The sequence below is a fragment of the Staurois parvus genome, unplaced genomic scaffold (assembly GCF_062004578.1).
Source record: "Staurois parvus isolate SC_StPar_1 unplaced genomic scaffold, SC_StPar_1.0 ptg000198l, whole genome shotgun sequence".
In the NCBI taxonomy this organism is placed as follows: domain Eukaryota; kingdom Metazoa; phylum Chordata; class Amphibia; order Anura; family Ranidae; genus Staurois; species Staurois parvus.
The window spans coordinates 7,257,501-7,283,806 of NW_028317994.1; the positions used below are offsets into that span (position 1 = coordinate 7,257,501).

The window sequence follows — 26,306 nt, forward strand, 5'->3', positions numbered from 1 at the left end:
CTCTGGTCATCTCCTGTACTGTGTCCGCAGTCTCTGGTCATCTCCTGTACTGTGTCCGCAGTCTCTGGTCATCTCCTGTACTGTGTCCGCAGTCTCTGGTCATCTCCTGTACTGTGTCCGCAGTCTCTGGTCATCTCCTGTACTGTGTCCGCAGTCTCTGGTCATCTCCTGTACTGTGTCCGCAGTCTCTGGTCATCTCCTGTACTGTGTCCGCAGTCTCTGGTCATCTCCTGTACTGTGTCCGCAGTCTCTGGTCATCTCCTGTACTGTGTCCGCAGTCTCTGGTCATCTCCTGTACTGTGTCCGCAGTCTCTGGTCATCTCCTGTACTGTGTCCGCAGTCTCTGGTCATCTCCTGTACTGTGTCCGCAGTCTCTGGTCATCTCCTGTACTGTGTCCGCAGTCTCTGGTCATCTCCTGTACTGTGTCCGCAGTCTCTGGTCATCTCCTGTACTGTGTCCGCAGTCTCTGGTCATCTCCTGTACTGTGTCCGCAGTCTCTGGTCATCTCCTGTACTGTGTCCGCAGTCTCTGGTCATCGCCTGTACTGTGTCCGCAGTCTCTGGTCATCTCCTGTACTATGTCTGCAGTCTCTGGTCATCTCCTGTTCCATGTCCGCAGTCTCTGGTCAGCTCCTGTACTGTCTGCAGTCTTTGGTCATTGTCTGTACTATGTCTGCAGTCCATTCGTTCAGAATATTTTTTTTTCTTGTTTTTCGCCTCTAAAACCTAGGTGTGTCTTATGGAGCGAAAAATACGGTATATAGTGTATCCTAAAATTTAAAAAAAAATATTACTCATTTTAAAAAAAAATTACTATTTACCAAGATCAATTATCAGATTTCTCTATATTCCACAAATCTCTTTTTAGGCACTATGGGGTAAACCAGTCCACTCCTCTCTCCATCTTTGCTCAAGACCATAAATGTGCAAAAAAGGTGCTGCATTATGTAAAACTCTTTTTATAAAAAAAATCCTAAAACCATAGTACACATATTTTTGGATGTTGCTACTCCAAGACTTAGGATTGCAGCACATCAGTGGTAATAATGTCGGCTCCAGCCACATACAACAGACTCTGAGCGGAAGCGCAGTGTGTGCGGGATGACGTCACTCCAAAGCAAGCCCCACCGTGCGCAGGTGCTCTGTCTGATATGATCTTTCAGTCTGTTATTGTGGTGTGACTTTTGTGATTTGTTGGTTGATGGATTTTTTTTATTACAGCAAGGTATGTTCTTGTGACTATTTTATATAATTTGTTTCAGCACAATGTGAAATGTTAAGGTGGAATTACAGATTAGGTTCAATTCACTAATATACAGATTTTTAACTGCATTTATCTCATATATTTTTTTTTCCTCTTTATAATACAGGTTTAATACTTTTTTTTTTTTTTTTTTTGGAGTAGAATCATTTTGGGTGGGCAATGATGGGTAATGTGGTTGACATAGACCAGAGTAGTAATGTATAATACAAAGACTGGCTAACATTGCTATCCTCCAGAAGGTGTTAGTTTATTGGCAGTTATGCTGCTCTTCAGACTTCAGCAGTGTCTCAATTGCTGGCCTCCAACAACCTCTGTATATAGACCAGGACATGTAACAGAAGAACTAACAAATCCTACTTATCCTGGATGAGTGACTCAAATATGGAAGCCAGAGGATAGGCAGAGCAGCTACACAACTAGCAATTTTAGAAGAAGGAAGAAATGTTATGCCCAATGTTTTTTCATGACAGGTTTACATTCACTTCTCCCTCTCCAAGGTTGTGAACAACAAAGGGATATCATCTTTGAACTGAAGTCTTAAAGAAATTTTTTTTGTTTATTAAAAACACTCCAAAGTTTTCAAAAAATTGCATGTGTACACACAAAATAGCCTTCTTTTCTAGGTTTCCTTGCTGCTGTGCAAGGCCTGGTATTCTCCATGACCTCATGGTTAAATTTTGAAAGCTTCACAGCCCAGAGGCTTTCCACATCTCCCTTTTTTAGTATGGCATTATGCTTCTACATTTCTAGTACATACCTAGCAAAAAAAAAAAAAGTGCACAGAAAAGTGTTCTCCCAGTCCTGTCCTGTGTTCTCTGTTCTTTTTTGTTGATCGATGTTTAACAACTAAAAAAGAGCTAGAGAGATAGGGTGGGGATAGAACTGCTCTATTATATGTGCTATTCAGACAAAGAAAAGAAAATTGTTACAAAGCACTTCCTATGAGGGATGATAAGCGAACTAGGCAAGATGACAAATAAGATGGATAATGCAAAAGGTATCACAGATTTGCATGCACGCATAATTTGGAACTTGCGAGTTTAAAGAGTTTTGATAAAAATAACATTCTTTAACATATTTGTGCATCAAATGTGCAAGCCCTGTCCTGCTGAATATTAAAAAAAAAAAATAATAACGTAGCGGTTCCTTTGTGCAAGGAGGAACAACACTGCCAGAGCCCTACAAAATGACCTCCAAAAGGCTACTGGTGTTGACGTGAGGGCCTGACATCCTCTACTGGGCCCTGTGCTTACTGCATGGCACCATAGAGGTAGATTGCCATTGAACACCAGAATTGGCAGGTCCACCACTGGCGCTCTGTGCTTTTCACAGATGAGAGCACGTTCACCCTGAGCACATGTGACAGACATGAAAGGGTCTGGAGAAGCCATGGAGAACATTATGTTGCCTGTAACATCGTTGAGCATGACCGTTTTGGTGGTGGGTCAGTGATGGTCTGGGGAGGCATATCCATGGAGGGAAGCACAGACCTCTACAGTCTAGACAATGGTACCCTGACTGCCATTCGGTATCGGGATGAATTCCTTGGACCCATTGTCAGACCCTATGCTGGTGCAGTGTGTCCTGGGTTCCTCCTAGTTGCACGACAATGCCCTACCTCATGTCGCGAGAGTATGCAGGCAGTTTCTGGAGGATAAAGGAATTGATACCGTGGAATGGCCCCCACGCTCGCCTGACCTAAATCCAATAGAACACCTTTGGGATATCATATTTCGGTCCATCCAATGCTGCCAGGTTGCACCTCCAGACTGTCCAGGAGCTCATCATCCATCATCTCACTAGTAGTATGCCCCGACGTTGTCAGGCATACATACAAACACATGGGGACCATACAAACTACTGAGTACCATTTTGAGTTGCTGCAAAGAAATTTCAGCAAAATTTACTAGCCTGCTGCATAATTTTTTTACTTTGATCTTTGAATTCAGTCCTCTGTAGGTTGATCATTTTCATTTCCATCAAACAGTGGGGCATCCATATGTTTCTACAACATTACCCAGTCCATATCAGTATAGATATCCAGCATGATATCGTGTGTGTGTGTGTGTATATGTGTGTATATATATATATATATATATATATATATATATATATATATATATATATATATATATATATATATATATATATATATTACACACACACACATACATACACCATATATATATATATATATATATATATGACTCTTCTAAGTGGGTGATTTCATTGCTCCAATGAAAGATCCCTTCCCTTCTTATGCTGCTGTATACAGCGTGCACAGGCAGATTATATGTGACCCAGATAAAATAATTAGACTTTACCCAGACACTTGTATGGAATGAATGGATCTGGTAATCTTATTTTGTAAAAGTTAAAAATGTCCTTCTTCCCTCTTAACATGACCAGATGTTTTCAGTTTGACTACATCCTTCAAACAGACTAATCTGTAGCCTAATTTTAAAGGATTATCATGATTTGTTTCTGTTATGTAAATTACATCATTGCATTAGTTGGTTTGCTTGGGAAATATATGTGTGAGATGTGGCCTTTTTTGATGCTGTTTATTTAATTTAAATATTTCTTTCTAATTGTATCCAGTTAAGCTTGGTAGAGTATACTTGATTTACTAAAATGGGAGAGTGCAAAATCTGGTGCAGCTATGCATGGTAGCCAGTCGGCTTCTAACTTCAGCTTGTTCTATAAAGCTCTGACAAAAAACTGGGAGCTGATTGGTTTCTATGCACAGCTGCACCAGATTTTGTATTCTCCAGTTTTAGTAAATCAACCCTTGTATGTCCTCCAAATTAAAAAAAAAAAAATAAAAATCCTAGGAAGCAGATTCCTAGCCATTTTCAGCACTATCAAGGATGTTCAGCCCTTCCTACCGCATTTCATGGGCAATAAAGCATCCCATGGGCCAGTAGGAGTGTGAGGAGGTGGGGCAAGGGAAAGTTGCGATTACCACATTGACCTAGGCTTGCATTGTGAGAAGTATAGCGCTGCACAAACTCTTGGTGTTATATAAATCCTGTATAATACTAGTAAAGCAAAACAATCACTGTAAAGAAGAAGGCAGAGCCTGCATATATAATTAACAAATACGGTTCTCTCTATGTACATGTACAGTTAAAAATGTATACCCAAAAACAATTGCACTCATTTGTAAGATTAAGTCAATTGACGATATACCAAAATTAAAACTACTATACTTTGACTTCACTTAAGTGTGCCATGAGAGTTATATGAGGGATGCCATTCTTGTCCTCCTGAAAAGACTTTACTTATCAGCTTGCAACAACCCACTAACTTACAAGTATCAGAAGACACCAGTAGGCCTTATCTGCATGCTTTTTCTGGGTCAGTGGCTCAATGTCAAGCAAAAGGGTCAACATGACAGCCAAGTATTTTAATGTTTTCAGAATACAGTCTCATGACCAGTTCACTTTAAATTAATATAGTTGAGTGGTCTTTACTTTGCATTAGTTTTTTTACTTTCAATAGTTGCAGTTTATGAAGCTGTTTTGCTAAAATAAAAAGTGCAATTAGGACAAATGAATGATTGTCATAGCTTATGTAATTTGAGTCTTTTGGCTGGTCATATGAAGTTTGATACTTGCTGCTGTGTTATATATCTCACATCACATACTGTACACTAGGAGGCATTGGTGCATTGTGAGGTTAGCTGAGCAGCAACTGTGTCAATAGAGCTAGACTAGTGATTAAACCTTGGAGCCTCTGAACAATGTAACTTTTTTTGCTGTCACCTCAGTTGCAGCTCACTGCAATCATTAGGGGTTATTTACTAAAACTGGAGAATGCAAAATATGGTGCAGCTCTACATAGAAACCAATCAGCGTCCAGGTTTTATTGACAAAGCTTATTTGAACAAGCTGAGGTTAGAAGCATTTTGGCTACCATGCACATCTGCACCAGTTTCTGAGTGCACCAGTTTTGGTAAATCTCCCTCATTGTGTTCAATTGAAAGGGGAAAGCATAAATCCATCTTAACTTAGCCTGAGCCTTCAAAAATGTTGAAAGATGTGGACAGGTATAGCAAAGGAAGGGAAGTCTGAGGGTGCATGCTCCCTTACCATACAGGCTGCTTGTCTGGTTAGAAAATCAAGAGGAATCCTGCACCATTTTTTAATGCCACTTTTAAAGATCTACATCGTACTGTTCTGTAAAGCTGCATACATGTTTAAAGGGTTAAGTATAGGTTTGAATTAAGGATTAGATTTGGGATTAAGAATGAGCATCTGTGTTTGTTAGTATAAGCTATTTTGTGTTTGATAATATTTGCTTTTATTTTGAAGTGATACACGCTTTGTTAAAATTGCTGCCAAATATTATTGAGTGACCTTTTCACTTTTTTCTTATAATGAAATTTATCATACCAATACTACCAAAAGCAGCCATATCTATATAGTATATAAAAGCTCAAACTCCTTGTAGGGGAACATGGTTTGATGACATGTATTTATGTTGCAGCTGAACACAACATTAGATTTAATTATTTGCTATGAAAAGCATACGAAATTAAATGTATTAACATTCATGTAGATGCATTAACATGCATGGGAAAAACACACACTTCTGCATTCTGAAGAAAACCACTCTAGTGTGAATAAGCTCTTGATAGTTAAAGACTCTTGTCTGATTAATTGGGCCTTTATTGACTAAGTGAATGTAATGTGCCATTAATGTGATTAGCAGAAATCACAGGTAGAATAAGTTATCTTGTTAGAAGTGGATGAGAGTTAAATAGGCTTTCTACATTACTTATCGTTAGCTCTAAGAAGCCATGTGTGTTAAACTTCTTCATTGCTTGACCTCCTGCAGTGCATGACTGGCTGTCTTCCATTTTATCTGTAGCCACATGTTGGGGTGCTGTTGGACAGACCTTGCATGTTGCTGAGCTTGTGCTAATCCTGTTGTAATGAGCAACAGACTTTTGGTCTTCTGAACACTTTTCTATAGGTCTTAAGCTTTTATTAATTTAAATTCTGCTTCACAATATTTGTATCAAGGGGTTTTGCAATGGTTATATTGCTGTAAGATGACCTGAAGCTGATTAATCTTCTCTAATAACAAAAAATATACAGTATGCAAGTTTCACAGAATTTTAAAGTGGACCTTCCCCTTTTTCTCCAGTTCACATCAGCATGCAGCTCTGTACATTTTTGTAAAGTTCCCTAAATTATTTTCTTTAAAATGAAAATTTTTAGTTTTACCCATCTTTCTGTGTTTTCACTTTCTGGTTTCCCAGAGGCACTGGTGACCTAGCTAGGGCCTCATAGATGCCCTCTGAGAAGGCAACATCACCAGTGCCTTCAGATAAAGTGTTCTAAACTGCATGGTCTCGCAGTATTGCCATACAGTGCTTCTGCAAGATTAAGCGCATGACCTCGTGCATCTCATCTAGTGCATTCGGCATACAACATTACACTCATCTGTTGGTCTTGCATTGAACGCTATGTTGCTCAGATGCATGCTTTCAGACACAAAATCATAAAAAGGCATTTTAGCCTACGTTGCCTGTATTCCAAACTCATGTCATTAAGACATGCTGCTTCTAAAGAAATGAAAAGCAGGTCAAAAAGCCTCAGAACTGTCACTGAATTAAAGGGCGTTTGCTGACCCACATTTTGAAAACAGTACCCATCTGCACAAGCATTAGTTTTACTGCTAATTCACCATCACACTTCTGAGCATATATCAATTGAATGGGCACATTTAAAGTAACAGTCAGTGGCTTTTGCCTCTGAAACATTCAGATTTGCACCAGATCAACACTCGGGTCGATTTACTAAAGGCAAGTGAAGTTTCATTTAGTTCTGTGAAAAAAAATCCCCTTGCAGGGTGCACGAGGTTCACACTGCTGACTTCCATTATCCAATTATGTGTAAGCAAAATGCTGTGGGGTTTTTTTTTTTCTTTTCCTTTGCACATGATTGGCTATTCTTTACTAAGTGAAGTTTCACCACATTCACTAAGCTATGGGAAAACATCACTTGCAAAGTGAATAGTGTATTTGTAAATCAACCCCCTTGTGTGACTATTTTTTTATTATTGTCCAGTTACTAATATAGTGAACCCTACAATGCTTTTATAAGACCTTTTATCTTACCCTAGACCAAAATGAAAAAGTTTCTCTTATGTTCATTTACGGACACAGCATCTCCTTCTTATCCATAACAAAGTAGGGGTTTTTTTAGCCCCACCTACCTGAATAGGACACTAGGCAGAAAGAAAAAAAACTTGGCACATCCTATGGGCAGTCCTCTCTGGGTATAAAACCCCCTCTCTGCTATAGGCCTCCATGCTTTTCTGCCTAGTGTCTCAGGAGTACAGACGTGAAGTTTTGCTGGGGCTTGTGGTCCCACAACCTTTCTTTTATTTTTGTCCCCCCCCCCCCCCCCCACCTTTTTATGTTTCCTGGAATTTTGTGTTCCTGCTGAGATCTTCTATCAATAGTCGGGCTGGGCTACAGGCTGGATAATCTAGATCCAGTGGTCATCCCAGTCTGACCAGCAAGCGAACGCAGACCGCCAGTTCTGCGCTTGGTCAGCCACGACTATGCCCCACGTACTGGGGCGGCCAACGAGTTAAATGTCTCACACTGTCACAGTGTACCCCTGTCTGACAATCCCCCACTTTGGTGGAGTGGAGGATCTGTCACGGGAGCTTCACCCGCCAGCTGGGCTGGATTGCTAAGTAGTGCCCCCCCCTCCTTCCCTGGGTGCGGTGTGGGGCGTGGGTGCTCTCTGGTCAGTCCTACGGGGTTCCCTCTCACCCTCCCCCGACCCACTCCTCCTCATGCAGCAACACCCTAGATGACCTGGCAGGGGGGTCGCTGCCAGTCACAATGATGGTGTTGGCTTGGTCCAGGTGCCTGTATGTTAACCAGGCCCTCGTAGTGTCTGGCCCCTTCTCAGCCTGCCTCCCCTCCCCTCCCTGCGGTGCAGTCTGGGCAAACTTCGGGCTGGGGGGGCTTTCCTCTGGGGGGGCTTTGCTCTGCTGTGGGGGGTTGCCCATGCTGTTTGTCAGGCCTACCTAAAGTTGGGGCACGTTACCATGTGACTGCGGCCATGATGCTGTAGCTGCGACGACCATTTTTCTGGTGTTCTGTGTCTGGGGCGGCGGCCATTTTGTTGGTTTCTGAGAAGCTCAGGTGATGGAGGCTGGCTGGGGGAGGTCCTTGGAGGCCATTTTCTCATAGCCAGCGGCAGGCACATCCCTTTGCACCTTGGGCTTGGGGCAGTTTTTGGATCATCTTTTGTGCATGTGGGCACCTTTGCAGCTCCTGCTGGTTGTGAGCTTTCTCCCTCTCCCTTTCCCTCTCGGACGGTTCAGAGACCGAGCCGGCCGCCGTGGATCATGACGCATCCCCTGATTCCTCAGATGAGCGTTACGGGTCCTCTGCCTCTCTAGCCGCACAGGAAAAGGCATTGGTAGCGGCACTTACTGCTTCGGTGCGTGAAATGCTAAATATTGAGGACTTGCACTTCGAGGGTGGCTGATGTGCCTGTCTCCTTGGTATGCCCAAGCCGGCTCGGGCTACCAAGGTTTTTTTTCCTTACCCGAAGCATTTTGTCTAATTTGTCTAAAAGGATTGGAGTCGGCCGATCCATTTGTTTGGTCTCCCTAAACGCTTCACAATGCGTTGCTCTTTTGAGGATGCCCTGCTGAAGAAGTGGACCTCCCTGCTGTTGGTAGATCCTCCCATCTCCAGGCTTAACATGGCCACGTTGATCCCGGTGGAGGAATCTTCCTCTTTTAAGGATCCTGCAAGGTGGAGGAGGTAGCCCGTTCTATGTTAACTATCCTAGATGTTTGCTACGACCTTGGTTTCCCAGACACTGACTGAATGGGCTTAGGCTCTGCGACAAGCCTTAACCTCTAGTCCGTTGCCCCAAGTGTATGTGTAACTGACGGATCACTTGGTCCAGGGATTGAAGTACACTTGCGATTTCTCCCTTGATGCAGCTCCACTTCTCTTTAAACTCCTCCATCAAGGAGTTTCCTGGCCCTCTTTGGACATCAAGGACGCTTACTTACAAATCCCCATTTGCGAGGGGCATCTGCGCTTCCTACGTTTTTACCATTGGAGACACGCATTACCAATTGTTGCACTCTCCTTTGGTCTAGCTTACGCATCCTGGGTGTTTACCAAGGACCTAGCCCATGTCTTGGCCTTGCTGAGACAACGGGGGATCGTGGTGATTTGCTCCTGCGTGCTGAGACTTGCAAGTCCTTACTAGATAGTGTGGAAATCACCATGCGTTCTCTACGGGACTTTGAGTGGATCCTGAACCTCAGGAAGTCGGTGTTGACCCTGGCCAAGCATCTGAAGTATCTGGGGCTCATCCTCTATTCTTTAAAAAAAAAAAAAACTTTTGCAGCTCTGGTCGGCAGTCTGGCAGCTCTTGGCTTACAGGCAGTTATCCCTGTGTTCTTGCTTGTCAGTGTTAGACCTGATGGTTACCTTCGAAGCGGTTCCATATGCTCAATTTTGTACGAGAATTCTGCAGAGGGAAACCCTATCAAAATGGAACAGGGCTTCCGTCTCCTTGGACATTCAGATGCACCTGGAGTGGTTGACGAGGGCCTCCCTTCTTTTGGTGGATGAGGTCTCTGGCTTACGGACTGGGAAATCCTTCCTTCACGTTCGCTGGTCGGTGGTCATGACATATGCCTGGCTTTCCGTCTCAATCGGAAGGTTCCACGGTTTGTGACAAGATCGTTGGATCCCTTGGTGGACGTGACGGATACGCTAGTGACGCCGTGGGATCTGTACACTCTTATCTACGCCTTTGCCTAATTTCTCATCTACTACGCAGAATAGAGTCTGAAGGGACCCGGGTCATCCTCGTGGCTCCAGACTGGTCTCGTTGTCCGTGGTACGTTTGTCTCAAGGAGCTGATATTTCACCCTGCTTTACCGTCGCTGGCTTTGATGGTGTGGCTATTGAGAGCCAGGTTCTGAATTGCAGGGGGTTTTCTGGCTCAGTGATCTCAACTATGTTAAAGGCCCTTAAGTCTACCTCCTAGAAGATTTATCATCACACATGTAGAGCCTATATTGGTTGGTGTGAAGCCTTGGGGTTCCATCCTCGTTCCTTCGTTGTGGCTCAGGTGTTGGCCTTCCTCCAACGTGGTGTGGATCAGAAGCTTGTATTGAGTACAATCAGGGGTCAAATGTCTGCTCTCTGTTTTCTTTCAGCGACCCATGGCTACGCATTGTTTGGTTCGCACTTTCATTCAGGGGGTTTGTCATGGGTCGCTTCTGTGCGCTACCTTTTGCCACCGTGGGATTTGAATTTGGTGCTGTCTGTTCTTTAGAAGCCTCCCTTTGAGAGCATTTGGGATATACCCCTGCTTTCACTTTAACAAAAAGTTGCCTTCCTTGTCACTATTACTTCTGCACGGAGGGTGTCGGAATTGGCGTCTTTGTCCTGTAAGCTGCCTTATATGGTTTGCACATAGATATGGTAGTACTTCGACCTCCCCCTTCTTTTCTACCAAAGGTGGTGTCAGATTTTCATTTCATTTTAATAAGGATATTGTCCAACGCACCCTAAAGAGGTGACCCTGCACTACCTGGATGTGGATGCGATTGGTGTGTACCTTTTGGTAACAGCTGCATTTCAGAGGCTCGATTCTTTCTTCGTTCTCACGGATGGTCTGAAGAAGGGCCTGGCAGCCTCTTCTGCTACTATTTCCCATTTGGATTTGACAGACAATTCTACAGGCCTATACCATTAAGGGATGGGAACCTCCCTTCCCGGTTACCACGCTCTACACTAGGGCAGTTAGCGCTTCCTGGGTGCTCTAACATCAGGTGTCTGTTTCTCAAGTTTGCAAAGTGGTGACCTGGTCGTCTTTGCACATGTTTACTAAGTTCTATTGGGTTGATGTGTTGGCATCTTCTGATGCTAGTTTTGGCCTCCAAAGTTTTGCAGGTGGCTGTTTAGGTTTCTTGGGCACTCTTTTGGGGTCCTTCGGAGTGTTGGCTTGTTTCCCTGGGTTTTTTATTTCTCCATTGATTGGTTTGCCCACCGCTCATTATGGCACTGCTTGTGGACATCCCTACTTTATGGATTTTCTTTGTACTCCCCGTAAAATTCCTTTCTCTGGGTTAATTGATGGACACAGCACCCACCCCTCTAGGGAGATTTCTCCTTTGACCCTGCTTGTGACTGCAGGCCTATAGCAGAGAGGGGGTTTTATTCCCGGAGAGGACTGCCCATTGGAGGTGCCAAGTCGGTTTTTTATGCCTAATGTCCTACTCCTGTAGGTGGGGCTATAAAACTCAACTTTTTCTTTAGATAAGAAGGCGATGCTGTGTCCGTCAATGGATAGAGAAACTTTTCTCTTGGTCTAGGGTAAAGGAGGGTTACAATCCTGTCAGGTGTTTTTTTTTTTTTTTTTTTTTTTTTTTTGTGCCTCATTGAGATTTCCCGCCACTTCTTCTCCCATAGCCAAAACAGGAAGTGGTAGGAAATCCCTCCAAAGTGAGGGAATCCTAGAGTGTCACCAGAACTAGTGCCCCCATTGAAGATTTATCCTCTTATTGTTCTGGTGTCAACCCAAAATTTGGGATTTACTTTTGCTTTCACTTTTGATGATAATGGCAAACAGGACAAACAGAGAGGGTGAATCTCCCGAACAGGGGCACAGGCAGCAATAAAAACTGACAGGTGTGCTAAGCCCTCTCCTATCTATCTAAAGTTTTCTCTTTAGTATTACTTTTGAGGTCTTTAAAAGGTCTTATAAAACCATTGTAGGGTCACTATATTATTGATAACTGGACAATAATAATATAAAAAATAAATAACTTGGTGAATGTGGTGAAACTTTAGTGTCCTACTTCTTTAGGTGGGGATGTAAAACCCTACTTTGTAAAAGGAGATGCTGTGTTCATCAATTAACCCAGAGAGAGGGATTTTACGGTGAGTACAAAAAATCCTGTTTTTAGCTTTCTACTTCTACTTTTAAACCAATACAGATTTACTGTAATTATTTAAAATGTGAATTGTGATAAGCTGAAACTGCATTTGGGTGTGCTTAATTTTTTTTCCTGTATGTAGTGCTTGTTCATTTAGACTAATTTTAGGTAAATATATATATTTTCTGTTACATTTTAGTGACCTCAGAACATCATGGAATCAACTACCATTTCCATTTATATAAACCACTGATTTACCATATAAGCTATAAGACACAGGTACCACCCACTCCAATGTTCATTTTTTTTTCTTTTCTTTTAGGATTTGACCACTATAGAAAAAATGACCAATTGCTGTGATCAAGTGTAAGTAATAGAATGTTTTCATCATATGTTATCCCTATATGTTGAACAGGTTATTAACACTGTAAGCTGCAAGAATTCCTGGCATGGATGCTTTTACATAGATTATTCAAGTATGCATATACCATACCTGTGAGATCCTTCTAGAATCTGGAAATCACTGTTGTAAGCACCGCTACTCTACTAGCTTCTGGGGTACTGTGCCAAGTTGCTACCCTGCTGCATTGTGATTACAGAAGGTTGCCTGCTTGGCATGGGCGCCATTCAAAGATCACTACTTTTTCTCAATGAATGCAAAGCATGCTCTGATTGGATGAAGTGGAGAGGCAGAGCAGTGACATCATGCTTTCTATCTCATCCAGTCAGAGAAAGCCTTGCATTCATTGAGAAAATGCAAAGCATTTTCTGAATGGTGCCTATGCCCAGCAGCTTACCACCTGTGTTCACAGTGCAGCAGGGTAACTGCATGAGACCCAGAAGAGTTTGGAGATCACTGGAGTGAAACTATCTGCTACAGTGATTTCCAGCTTCTCACACGCATCCCATAGGTTCCAAGCTGGACCAATGTAAAAATATCCATATTTGGAATTCCTCTTTAATTTACAGAGGCCTTGGCAAAACATTAAAATTAAAGTGGTATGTAACCCAAAAGCAAACATTTATTATACTTCACACCTTTGACCTTACTACCATCGAGGAAGTCTCCAAGATCCTCTCTGATGCCCGCCTCACCACCTGCCCCATTGACCCTATCCCCTCACAACTCCTACGACCTCCCTCCCCCTCCATCCTACGCTCCCTCACCCACATCTTTAATCTCTCCCTCTCCTCCGGCACTTTCCCCTTTCCTCTGAAACATGCACACATCACCCCCATACTTAAAAAGCCCTCCCTGGACCCCAATAACCCAAACAACCTCAGACCCATCTCCCTGCGCCCATTTACATCCAAACTCCTCAAGCGCCTAGTCTACACCCGCCTATGGTCTCACCTCAACGACAACAACCTCCTCGACCCCCTACAGTCCGGCTTCCGTCCCCTACACTCCACCGAAACTGCCTTACTCAAACTCTCCAACGACCTGCTAACCGCCAAAGCTAATGGCCACTATTCAGTGCTCCTACTCTTTGACCTCTCTGCGGCCTTCGACACAGTCAACCACCCCCTCCTCCTCAAAAAACTACACTCCCTTGGCCTCAGAGATTCTGCTCTCTCTTGGCTCTCATCCTACCTGTCACAACACTCTTTCAGCGTTACCTATAATGCTATCACCTCCCCCTCACGCCCCCTCTCTGTTGGGGTCCCTCAAGGCTCCATCCTTGGGCCCCTTCTCTTCTCCATCTACACCTCCTCCCTTGGCCAACTCATACACTCTCACGGCTTCAACTACCACTTCTATGCCGACGACACACAAATCTATCTCTCAACCCCCCACCTCACACCCTCAGTCTCTGCCCGAATCACACACCTACTGAGCGACATATCTGACTGGATGTCGCTCTACTTCCTTAAACTGAACCTCTCCAAGACCGAGTTTCTTGTCTTCCCCCCAGCCCAGACACCACCTCCCATTTGACTTCTCCATCATGTCCAACAACGCCACCATCAAACCTGCCCCACAGGCAAGAGTACTTGGTGTCATTCTGGGCTCCAACCTATCCTTCCAGCCCCAAGTCCAATCTTTAACAAACTCGTGCAGACTCCACCTCCGCAACATCTCCAAAATCCGCACGTTCCTAACCCCAGAAACCACTAAACAGCTCATCCACTCCCTCATCATATCACGACTCGATTACTGTAACTCCCTCCTTACTGGCCTGCCTCACCGCTGGCTATCCCCGCTTCAGTCGATCCTGAATACGGCAGCCAGACTCATTCACCTTTCCAACCGCTCCATCTCCGCCACCCCCCTCTGCCAATCCCTCCACTGGCTTCCAATTGCGCGACGGATCAAATTCAAAATCCTAACACTGACGTACAAAGCCGTCCACCACACTGCCCCGAACTACATCACTGACCTAATATCCAAGTACCACCCAGCACGCACACTCCACTCCTCACAAGACCTCCTTCTCTCTAGCTCCATGGTCTCCTCCTCCCATGCCCGCCTCCAGGACTTCTCCAGGGTGTCACCCATCCTCTGGAACTCCCTGCCCCAACCCATCAGATTATCACCTACTCTCCTCTCCTTTAGGCGCACCCTGAAAACCCATCTCTTCAGGGAAGCCTACCCCACCCCCTGCTAACTTGCCGTCCTCCTCCACTCTTCCTACCACTCCACCCCCCACAGCTATCTCCTCCTGTGCCACCATCCCCTCCCTCCTAGATTGTAAGCTCGAAAGAGCAGGGCCCTCAATCCCCTCATGTTTTGCATTGTATTGTTATTGTTCTGTAACATGTTCTGTCCCCCTTTGTAATGTACAGCGCTGAGCGAACTATCGGCGCTTTATAAATACTGTATAATAATAATAATAATTATATTGCAGCTTGCTAATTCTTAAATGCAATTGCTGTATTTGTTTTCTTTTTTGTGCTTTCTTCTGTTTCATCTGGTGATCCAGCCAGTAAGGCTGTTGTTTTTTTTCAAAAGAACAAACTCTCTTCCAGGTGTATTAGTTACAGGAATAAGACAAACATTTTACCAGTGACATGGGTGCATACAATAATCAGCTTTTTTAAATTAATGTAAAACCTTTATCCTACAATTTAAAAAACTTTACTGTAACTGAACATAAAGTGTGAGCTGGTGTTTGGCTTCAATTTTGTTATTGTATTTGGATGAGCTAGTCCATCTAACACTCCCCTCCCCCCAGACTGGCAATGCTGCTGTCCAAAAGTGCCCCCTGTGCTACTTCGTCCAGAGTTGAGGGCGCACTAATACAGGAGGTGTGTTACTGGCCAGGACCACCAGGAGAAAACAGAGGGGAAAAAAAAACAAAGAGAAAACTAGTGCAGCTACCACATCCAAAGATTGGTAAGCTGCAATATATCACATTTTTGGTTTTGAGCTTAATAGCACATTAACAAAGTCAATTCTGTATGCATTCTATCTGCAACTACTCAAGTTTAATTTATCAAGGGTCTAGTACTCACAGCATCAAACACCCTTCCATACATAGATTCCCCATCTGCTACTTCTCATACTTACAGAGGTGTTTTTGTCAGTTCTGGTTGCCAGTAACAAGCATAGCTTCTAAATTTTGTTGAATAGAGAAAAAATGTTGCAAAACACAATATTAGGCAATTGATTATACTGCAGGTTTCCTACAATTTAGGTTGCAAGTAACCTTGCAAGACAGCCATTATGAGTACAGACTGTATGCTTTCTCTAAAAAAATCCTCACTCTTAGCTCCCTTGCCTGTTCTAGATGTGGTTGTAAGTCCCTTTTTAGATTCTCCTTTTTGTAACTGAAATGCTAAGCTCTTCTCCAACTAGTCCTCCTCAGTGGAAACTGGTGAGGTTGTTGGCAGACAACCCACTACTATCTTGAACCCATAGCTGCATTTAAACCTGTATGGACAGTCACAGCTTGTCTTGAAACCCTCAGGCTACTTGATCAGTAACCGACTAACCAGCTTAGTAAAGATTTTCTATTCTGAAAAAGGTTATCCTTTATAATCGACTACTGCAACTCTATTCCTCATTTGCTTACTTTTACATAAGCTATCCCCCCTTCAGTCCATCATGAATGCTGCTGCCAGACTCCTCCACCTTACTAATCGCTCAGTATCTGCTACCCTTCTCTGCCAGACCCCGCACTGTCTGCCACTCACTTAACAAATTACATTCAAAGTGCTAACAATTTACAAAGCCATCCAAAACTCTGCCCCCAGTTACATCACTAACCTAGTGTCAAAATACCAACCTAATCATTCTCTTCTTTCCTCCTAAGACCTTCTGCTCTGTATCTACCTTGTCACCTCCTCCCATGCTCACCTCCAGGACTTCTCCTGATCATCATCCATCCTCTGGAACTCCCTACCCCAATCTGTCAGACTATCTCCTACTCTGTCCACTTTTAGGTGCTCCCTGAAAACCCCTCTCTTCAGAGAGAGGCCTACCCTGCTCCCACCTAACAACTGCACTTTTATTTTCTCCATCAGCTCATCCCCCACAGTTACTACTTTTTGTATCTCTTGACCGTCTATCTTAGATTATAAGCTCTAATAAGCACGGCTCTCTGATTCCTGTTGTAAAGAGCTGCGTAAACTGTTGGCTTTATATAAATCCTGTATAATACAATTCTAAAGAAAATAAAAGCCAAAACATGATTGCTTGCTAATGTACAAATCCCTATAGGCTGTAGAGTTTAGGTGAGTCACATTTGGATTCAAATATAGGATGCACTTCTTGTAGCACTTGACCAAAGGAGATTGTTGGTTCCTCAAAATGACAGGAACAGATAGAGACTTGTCAGATCCAGTAAAAACACAGAAAGCCAACAGTATTCCAGTAAAGGTCTTTTCAAGTAAACTGCAAGTTCACCTCATGCCCATATCCGTAAAAAGCATGCACTCCAGTGATGATCTTGTCACAGCTTTAATGTGAAAGAATTGTCACATGTGAAAACAAGTGACATTTTGGGGCCTTGCAAGGTCCCAAAAATGACTGACCCTGTGAGGCCCCAAAATGCCAGCTGTTTTCACATGTGACGATTCTTTCACATTAAAGCTGTGACAAGAACATCATTGGAGTGCATGCTTTTTACTGATATGGGGGTGAGGTGAACTTGCCATTTACTTTTTTTTTTTTTTTTTTTTTTTTTTTTTTTTTAATGCTTGATTTAATGGTCATGGAAAAATGTTTTCACTACTCATGTTGATTTAGCGTGTGAATAGAAAAGTGAAAATATTGCGGATCTTAAAGTCTTTATATTTGTGCTCCAAATACGTTTGACCAAGTGTGTGAACAGCTATGTGGTGCTTCTACAAAGCCCATTAAGATATTCCAGGCAGGTGTCTAGGAAAATTAAGGTTCTGTGGGGAGTTTCGTTTAAACCACAGTAGAGCTGATAAAATGGCTGATGATAGAATCGATAGCATTTCCAAAGCCTATGAAAACCATATTGCAGAGAAATGGCTGCTGGCTATGCATTTTGATGTAATGTTTACTTAAATTTTCTATTATGCTGAGTTATTGTCAGCAAAATTACATAGGTTTTCAAAATGCTGGCAGCTCTGTCTCTACTAATTTCCTGCAGGGAGCTCTTCTGATAGGAACTGGAAGCAGCATTTTCATCTTTTAGGTTTTTGCTTTTGTCCCTATGAGGGGAGTTTTCGATAAGACAAAATGGTGTTTCCAGTGTTTAAAGAAGAATGAAAGGACTTGCCACTGTTTAGCTGACATGAATTCTTGTCATCCCTGGATTGTCTACAACTTCAGAAGTTGCCCTCTGTTGATTGACAATAAAGTTTCAGCCCCTGCTAGGTGGTGTTAAATCGCAGCTGCATGTCACAATGAAAGCAAAGCTGCATTTGTGATGCTAGGGAACACAATTCATTTAAGCCTTCTAATAGATCCCCAGCCAACCCTGTATTGTCTACACTGACTGAAATGCACCATGGGAATGCTGTCTTTCACTAATAATGCTGTCTTCTGTAGACCGCAAGTTCGAAAACCATGGCAGCAGACCTTCTCAGAAGTTTTTGGCAGTCGCTGGAAGATCCTGTGGTTTATTCCTTTCAGGCGGAGACGACCACTGGGAGTCGCCTACTACTTTGCCAATCATGTCTAAACAGATGGATGGTGGGCACAGATGGATCCGCCACGCTGGAAGCAAGTTACAGGTTTTATCTTAACAGTGCTATGACAGTCTTCAAGTCAATTATAATCCACCCACCAATCTTAGACATCACAAAGTGCCCCAGGCTTTGTTTTAATAGTGATCTCAATGCAGTTGTGGGAACAGAACAAGATATGTATTTATTTGCTGAACATTGTCTCCTTTCAAGATGTCCTATTTCCCCTCAGGACATATTGAACTCCCTCAGGCTACAAACTAAAACCATGAATTAAGATTTTTGTTGAAGTTATGTTTTTTGTTTTTTAATTTTTTGTTTGTTTTTTTGTTTTTATAAATGCACTGACAATACCTGATACATGGATTCCGTTTTTGAATGTTTTTTTTTTTTTTTTCTTCGTTTTAAGCTTCCTAACCAAATAGTAATTATTTTTGTATAATATATATAAAAACTTGTGTTTTACAAACCATTTGTTTTTAACTTGCAGCATTTTTTTCTGGACTACTGCTGCATACAGTGCATCACAAACTAATATACTGGAAATTTTAACTTGAGTGACCAGATTTTATAACCACTGTACAAAATGTTTATTTATACTGTATAATTTTTTTTCTGTTGTTCAACATATCGTTAATACCATGTGGCTGGCTGTTAAAATGAATTATACCTCTCATGCAGTGTAGTAATGTCATATATTTGTAGATTTGTGCGACACCTACAATACTTGCAAATGTCGGCTGCTTTTAATTTTTATGTTTTTTTATTTTTTTTGTGTGTGGTGTACAGTTGCTGTATGCTGCATCTCTAAAATAATCCATTGTTCATATGGTGTGTTTAGATTTTAAGACGTAGAACTGGTTTAGAGCTATAGATATAATATTTTATGTGGCGCCAATATATACTGTATTGCACAACACTATACAGAGTGTATATATATTTTCTTAAAGATTCAGATTGGGCATTCAGCTGGTTTGTACAATCACTTATGAACACATTGTATTCTGGCAAATGGGTGTAATACATATGTTGGATACAATATTTAAGGTGCATTCAAAGCTTTATTTCTTTTAAAGATGTGTTGGACACAAAATGTGTAGATAAAATGCTAAGAAGCTCCAAGTTATATTTACATGTCAAAATGTATAACGCAAATCTGTGTTTCTATTAAATGTGCTACAAAGACACCTTTTTCCTTAAACTGTCTGATGGTATTTGACATTAATTATGTATCAGTGTTGCCATAGCCACCTGTCCATTATAGTACTACAATACCTGGGGGACATTATTTCATATATTACAGGGTAAAGTTGTGTAGGAATGAAGCTTTGGATCTTATGTTATCCATAATTATGTTAGGGGAGCAGGAGACTTGAGAGGTAAGATTTTCAAACACCCAAAAACAGGCTGTGGGTACTCTAAAGCCCATTTGAAGTCTCACACCTGTTGTTCTATCCCTTTATGATCATGTACCTCACTTGTTTTGATTTTGTGAGTGATATATATATATATATATATATATATATATATATATATATATATATATATATATATATTTTTTTTTTTTTTTTTTTGCTTGAACAAATTTTTTTTTTCCTATTTGCTTCCTATTCTCTCCTCTGTCCATTGTACTGGCATTGCTGTGAAACGGCAGCGCATCTTAACTGTCCACACGCAGACTATTCCTGCATGAAGTGGAGGCCAGCTTGGTTACTGGGAGCTGATTACAGAGAGCACTGAGTCTAACTGTAATGCCTTTTGGACTGTGCAGTTGTATTTACTCTCACTCTGCAACACTGCTGTAACTGGAAAATGAAGGTAAAGGCAGCCATACTTGAATTTCGATCCATGTATGAGCACCCTGGTTGCATAGAAATTGATTTACCTATTAACTTCTGTGCAACCAACCTGTTGGATACATGACAATTGATTATTGCTGAAGGGTATAGCTGGTAGAGCTGATTAGTGTATTCTGACCACAATAGCTCAGCGGCAGTGAGTCCCCCATCCACATCGAGTGTGTGGATGAGGGAGTCTGGTCACCCTCAGGTTGAAGTAAGAAAACTGACCCATCTATGGCCAGCTTAAGATTATGAAAAAAGAGGTTGTGTTGGTACAGTATATGTCAGACTGCATATCCATTTGTGTGACTTTAATTTTGTTTTGAGGGCTGAATCACACTTTTTGCTGTGGTCATTTTGAATGGAATCCCAACGCATCTTCCCCAATGCACTAGCATTGTAGCACTGTGCAACGCACAATAGTGGTTGCCTTGAATTGTGTTACCAGAAAATCTTGATTTTGGACATGCCAGGGTACATTGGTAGCCCATTCAATATATATGGACTGACTTAATGCACATGCATTGATACATGTTGTGTTAACACACCATACAGGTGTAAATTTGACATGGCCGTTATTAGGTGGTTGCTTCCTGTTATGAAGAATTCCACAAGAGGAGTGGTTTGAGGAATATAGGAAGAGGTAGCATGTAGTACCCAAGAAATAAACTAAGCCATGAGATGACTTGGCCCACTAAACCCTCCTGCCTTGTCAGGATGAATGATTCTTTTGACTTTGGTTTATTTCATTTTATTTCATTTTTTTTCCTACTTTGTTGGATGAATGCTCATTGTATAGCTCAGTAGATCAACCCTGACAAACAGGACATAATAGTTCCTTTCATTAAATATGTTTACATTTGTTTTTTTGGAGCATTGATGTCATTAGTAATTTTTGGTACAAGCACTGTGCAGTCAAATACATTCCTTTAAAGCTCCAGTTGTTTAGAACATACAATGTTAGTGGTTGCTGGTAACACTGGTGCAAAATAATATATTTTATATGATAACCATTCAGTTTAAAGCCTATATCTGGGAGGTAAAAAGTTTCTCATGCAGTGGGGCTGTGCCAACACTGCACAGGTTAACTGCTCGTTTTTGTCTAAGGGAGAGGAGAAAGGAGGTTTACTTGCCTAATCCAATGATCCTCCCAGCACAAGATGTGTCTGGCACCCCCGTCTCCATTGGTCCTGAGTTGTGCACCACTGCTGGAACATGGAGGAGCTCTGTTTTCCGGAGCAAAAAAGGATTGAGTATAAGTTTTCACGACCCTAGACAAAACCGGCACTTGACCCGTGCAGTGCTGCATTGTAAAAAAAAAAAAAATTATATATATATATATATATATATATATATATATTTTTTTTTTTTGTGTATGTAGTTTGAAGCAGCATTAATCAGTGGCACCAGAATCCTGCTGTCCCTTATGGGGACAAAGCTAAATGGGTTGTCCCCTATATAGCAAAGGGGTATGAAAAGTCCAATAACTTTGCCTATGCATAGTGGTAATCCAGTATTTAGATTGGGTGTATGTGGCAGACTTTAGTAGCTTAGTGGAAGTGACACTGTTTCCAATGAAGGTATGTAGGATGAAACATTTGTCAGACCATTTCTTTTGGCTATCACAGTCATATAATACTGCTTTTATTTAAACTCTTCCTAGGCAGGGGGATAGTTAGAACCAGCTCCTTGCTACTGTGAACTCCTGCTTTGCCCATACAAAACAGAAAATATTCCCTTTAAATACTTAGTACCCCCAACCCTCTTTTCCCCCCATGCATTTACTCATCTTCACTCCATTTCACTGCCACTTGTTTGCCTTTTTATATACCAGTATTGGGATTGTATTACTTACGCCCTTCCTCCCTTGTGACAGTCCTAGTGCTTGGTGACTGAAAAAGCACTGTCACATGGGGATCAGATTGACAGTCCTCAACCATATGTAAGCTCTGACTGGAATCCATCTGTAATTTCTCCTTGCAACAGAATGGCGGAGAAGTGGGTAAAAAGGTAAACAGTAGCTGCTGTGGGAACAAGCGAACCTGTTTCTTTGCCTTCCATGTTTAAAAACTGGTTCATGTTAAAGAGGCGCTCCTTCCAGGAGGGGAAGTTCCACTTTAAGGCCTCGTCCCCTGCTCCCTGTTAAGGATTTGCACCTTTGGGAAGCAGGTACCCGATTTTGGCAGTTACCCACTCAAACTTCCACTGTGACCACCTAGGTGATCTGAAGTGGAAGTTTTCCTCCCACCCATCGCTCAGCAACCCCCCTGCAGGGGGCACCTGGCTGTGAATCCACATGCTGTTACAGCCCGGTTCTCACACTGCCAGCATCAGGTAGAGAGGAGGACCTGTTTCTTTAAATATCTGCAGCTAGTTTTTGTAGCTGCTGACTTTTTAGTTTGACTGAAGCTCTGCTTTAAAGTAGCACACTTCTTTTGACTTTCCTGCTTTTGTTTTTTTTGAAGAAAATATAGAAAGGTGGGGAAAATTCAGTCATTTGGACTGTTTATGGGCATGATGTTGAACACTTACTATTTCAAGTATCTCAGGTAATCCTAAAGTGACCCTTTTATTTCCCTTGCTATCCCATTTAACAATACCTGTGCATAGGGCCTGTGTAAGCGACTTATTGCTTCCTTATCCCCTGTAACAGCTAGAACTCCCTAAATAGTACCAGTGAACTCTGTGTAACAAACCATTTTACCTTCAGACATCCAATGTCCAGAGCTGGAAAGTGAAGTCTGCCTGGATACAACATCATCCCTCCTTTCTATATTTGCTGGAATTAGTATTTTTCAAATAGCTGACAGCACTATTTGAAGATTGCTGAAGGACTGTGACTCAAGAGGTACAGTAAAGAACGTGCAACAGTCAATATGTGTGGGTATGATGGATGAGATCAAGCATGTTTTGAGTACATAAGCAAAATTAGATATATTTGAATGGGAAGGTTATTGCTGCTGGATGCTTTTGCTCTAAATTTGGGGGATAAAAAGAACCCTTTTATAATTTAAGTAATCGGTGTAAAATAAATGTAGTATTTTACCTTTTTAATATGCCAGAATAGCTTTCTAGAGACCTTGTGTAGCATGTCAATGAATCATTTTATAAATGCTTCCTCAGACAGACTTCAGTATAGGGCAGATTGTATATTACATTATTTAAAGCACCGTATTGTTTCATTAAATGAGCGGATTAAGTAGTTTTAACATCCTTGATCCACTCATTCTACATTAGAGCTTGTACTGTTTCATCGAGGGATTTATTATATCCCTGCTGCATCTGATCTCTGATCTTGGTGGTCATTCTTGATGAGCTGGTTGCTGTTCTATGCATTATGTACCACCTTGACTATAGGGACAGAAGCAGATTATGTGGTTACTAGGAAGTGCATGTCAATTTTGATGTTGGTCTAAAATTGGCCATCTACAAGACTTGCCAAATTGCTGGTTCTGAGCAATCAGGCCTGTAAACCACTTTTTATATTACATAAATATTCCTCTTACTGAGCATGCCAACTTAGATCCTCACATGTGCCTATGTTGCAAGTTCATGAAAATTTTATTTGCAGAGAACAGTAGAGCTTTTACTAAATTCTTACAAAACAACATATTCTATACAATTTTCCTGTGTATGACTGGCTTTTTATTCAACTAAAGGAATAGGTCAATAACATCAGTAACATACTGAAAAGCTCATCATTTTGATTACATTTTTGAGATCACGATTCCAAATATATGTATATAAATGTCTGACAACAATAGCAGGAGCACTCCTGTTCTGTCCTGTTTAGCCATAGAAATCCTATGGCTTTCTGCAAAAGATCTTGCCAGGAAAGTGAAAGTACAGGCAAAACCTCTTTTGGAATAACTGAACAAATTGCATTGCATACATTTTCAGGATTCTATTTTTATATCTACAGTGGGGAAAATTAATTATTTTGTTCTCCTGCAGATTTTGTAAGTTTGCCAAATTACAAAGAATCTATGAGTCTATAATTTTTTATCATGAGTGTATTTTAAATGAAAGAGACAGAATATCAACCACAAATTCATAAAAAACACATGATACAAATGTTATAAATTGAGTTGCAGTTCAGTGAGTAAAAGAAGTATTTGATCCCCAAGCAAACCTGAGTTAGTACGTGATGGAGAAACCCTTGCTGGCAAGCACAGAGGTAAGATGTTTCTTGTAGTTGGTTACCAGGTTTGCACACATTTCAGGAGGGATTTTTACAGTTCTTCTCATGAACTTAATGTGCTTCTTCTTGAGCCACTCCTTTGTTGCCTTGGTGGTATGTTTTGGGTCATGCTGCAAGACCCATCCACAACCCATTTTCAGTGTTCTGGCTGAGGAGAGAAGGTTCTCTTCCAAGATTTTACAATACATGGCCCCTCAATGCGGCAGACGGCCTGTACCTTTTAGCAGAGAAGCAGCCCCAAAGCATAATGTTTCCACCTTCAGGCTTGACTGTAGGGATGGTGTTCTTGGGGTCATAGTCAGCATTTTTCTTCCTCCAAACACGGAGAGTTGAGTTAATGCCAAAGAGCTCAATTTTGGTCTCATCTGACTGCAGCACTTTCTCCCAATCCTTCTCTGATTCATTTAGATGTTCATTAGAAAACTTCAGACAGGCTTGTATGTGTGCCTTCTTGAGCAGGGGGACCTTGCAGGTGCTGCAGGATTTCAATTCATGGCAGCGTATTGTGTTACCAATGGTTTGTTTGGTGACTGTGGTCCCAACTGCCTTGAGATCATTCACAAGTGTAGTTCTGGGCTGATCCCTCACTTTTCTCATGCTCATCCTTACCCCATGAGGTGAAATCTTGCATGTTGCACCAGACCAAGGGTGATTGATGGTTATTTTGTATTTCTTCCATTTGCAAATAATCGCTCCAACAGTTGTCTCTAGCTTTGTGCAGGTCTACAATCTTGTCCCTGATTTCCTTTGACAGCTCTATGGTCTTGTCCATGGTGGTGCCCAAGAATGAATTTCTGTGTCTTTTATACACATAAAAGTTGTCATTAGGACCACCTTCTTAAATTGACAGGACTAATCTGTGTACCACATGAGCACATAGGCAGTCTGTGGGAGCCAGAATTATTGTTAGTTGGTAGGGAATCAAATACTTATTTTACTCACTGAACTGCAACTCAATTTATAACATTTGTATCGTGTTTTTCTTTTTTCTGGATTTTTGGTTGCTATTCTGTCTCTATCATTTAAACACACGTATGATAACAATTCTAGACCTTTCATTTCTTTGTAAGTGGGCAAACTTACAAAATCTGCAGGGGATCAAATAATCATTTTCCACACTGTATGTATTCATAGATATTAGAAAATGAAAATAAAGGATGACTTCTGTTACTGCAATTACTAAACAAATTGCATAGAGCAAGTTTTCAATCACTGTTACATAATATGTTGTTAGTCAACAAAAGTTACCACCTTTTCATTTTCATTATCCTTCTACTATCTATGGATTAACACGGTACAATACTTTGCTGCTAGCAACTGAATGGATAGCTCAGAGTATCAGAAACAATGGAAAAGATCCTTCTATAAGCATACACAATCATGTTTGTGCACTGTACAAACACTCATCACTCATATATCTGGCCATATACTGTATTGGTCATGATACAATATAGTCCAGTAAATGTATTTAGAATATGTATTCCCATCCTGCCATGTGAAGCAGAAGTTGCAGTGTGTTCAGAGGTACAGCAGTTTCCAAGATTTGTACAATAACATCAGGAGATGATCATCTCATGTCTCATAGCCCAAGACTGAATTGACATCTCTTGCATGTATTCCCAAAGCTATAAATTCCTAGTAACACAGACATTGAATATATTTCAATAATAATCAATCAGCATACATGTTATAATATTGATAATCGTTTGATACATAAATGAAATGTTTTAGGATATGCCATGAAGTATTAAACTACTTCTGTGTTAAAATGAATGATTAGCTTGTGTCTGATTTAGGTTATTCCCATAATTTTTAATTTATCATTTAATGCTTGTTCACTTCAGAGCAGCCATAATGCTTTTTAATTTATTGTCTATTGTTGGTCATGTACATGAATAGAAGACTGTTCATCACTGTTCACACTAAGGTTTTCAATTGAGCTACTTTG

General features: G+C 41.5%; 1 protein-coding gene and 2 long non-coding RNA genes across 7 annotated transcripts in view; 1 reads left to right on the plus strand and 2 right to left on the minus strand.

The window, feature by feature from the left end:
* Window positions 1-19,517, plus strand: part of ZDHHC21 (zDHHC palmitoyltransferase 21) — a 76,454-nt gene extending 56,937 nt beyond the window's left edge. For both annotated transcript variants that reach the window (XM_089678086.1, XM_089678088.1), the window contains 2 exons: window positions 12,537-12,580; window positions 18,180-19,517. In XM_089678086.1, the coding sequence (XP_089534212.1) occupies window positions 12,537-12,580; window positions 18,180-18,312 (177 nt within the window). In that variant the 3' untranslated portion in view covers window positions 18,313-19,517. The remainder of the gene's footprint in view (window positions 1-12,536; window positions 12,581-18,179) is intronic.
* The window catches only part of LOC149461570 (uncharacterized), a 522,205-nt gene that overhangs the window by 201,325 nt on the left and 294,574 nt on the right, over window positions 1-26,306 (minus strand). The gene's annotated exons all lie outside the window — the stretch shown is intronic.
* Window positions 1-26,306, minus strand: part of LOC149461571 (uncharacterized) — a 139,783-nt gene that overhangs the window by 100,584 nt on the left and 12,893 nt on the right. The window contains exon 2 of one of the 2 annotated variants that reach the window (XR_016312822.1): window positions 15,726-15,770. The exons of the other annotated variant lie outside the window; for it this stretch is intronic. This is a non-coding gene — a long non-coding RNA (uncharacterized LOC149461571). The remainder of the gene's footprint in view (window positions 1-15,725; window positions 15,771-26,306) is intronic. 2 annotated transcript variants of the gene reach the window in all.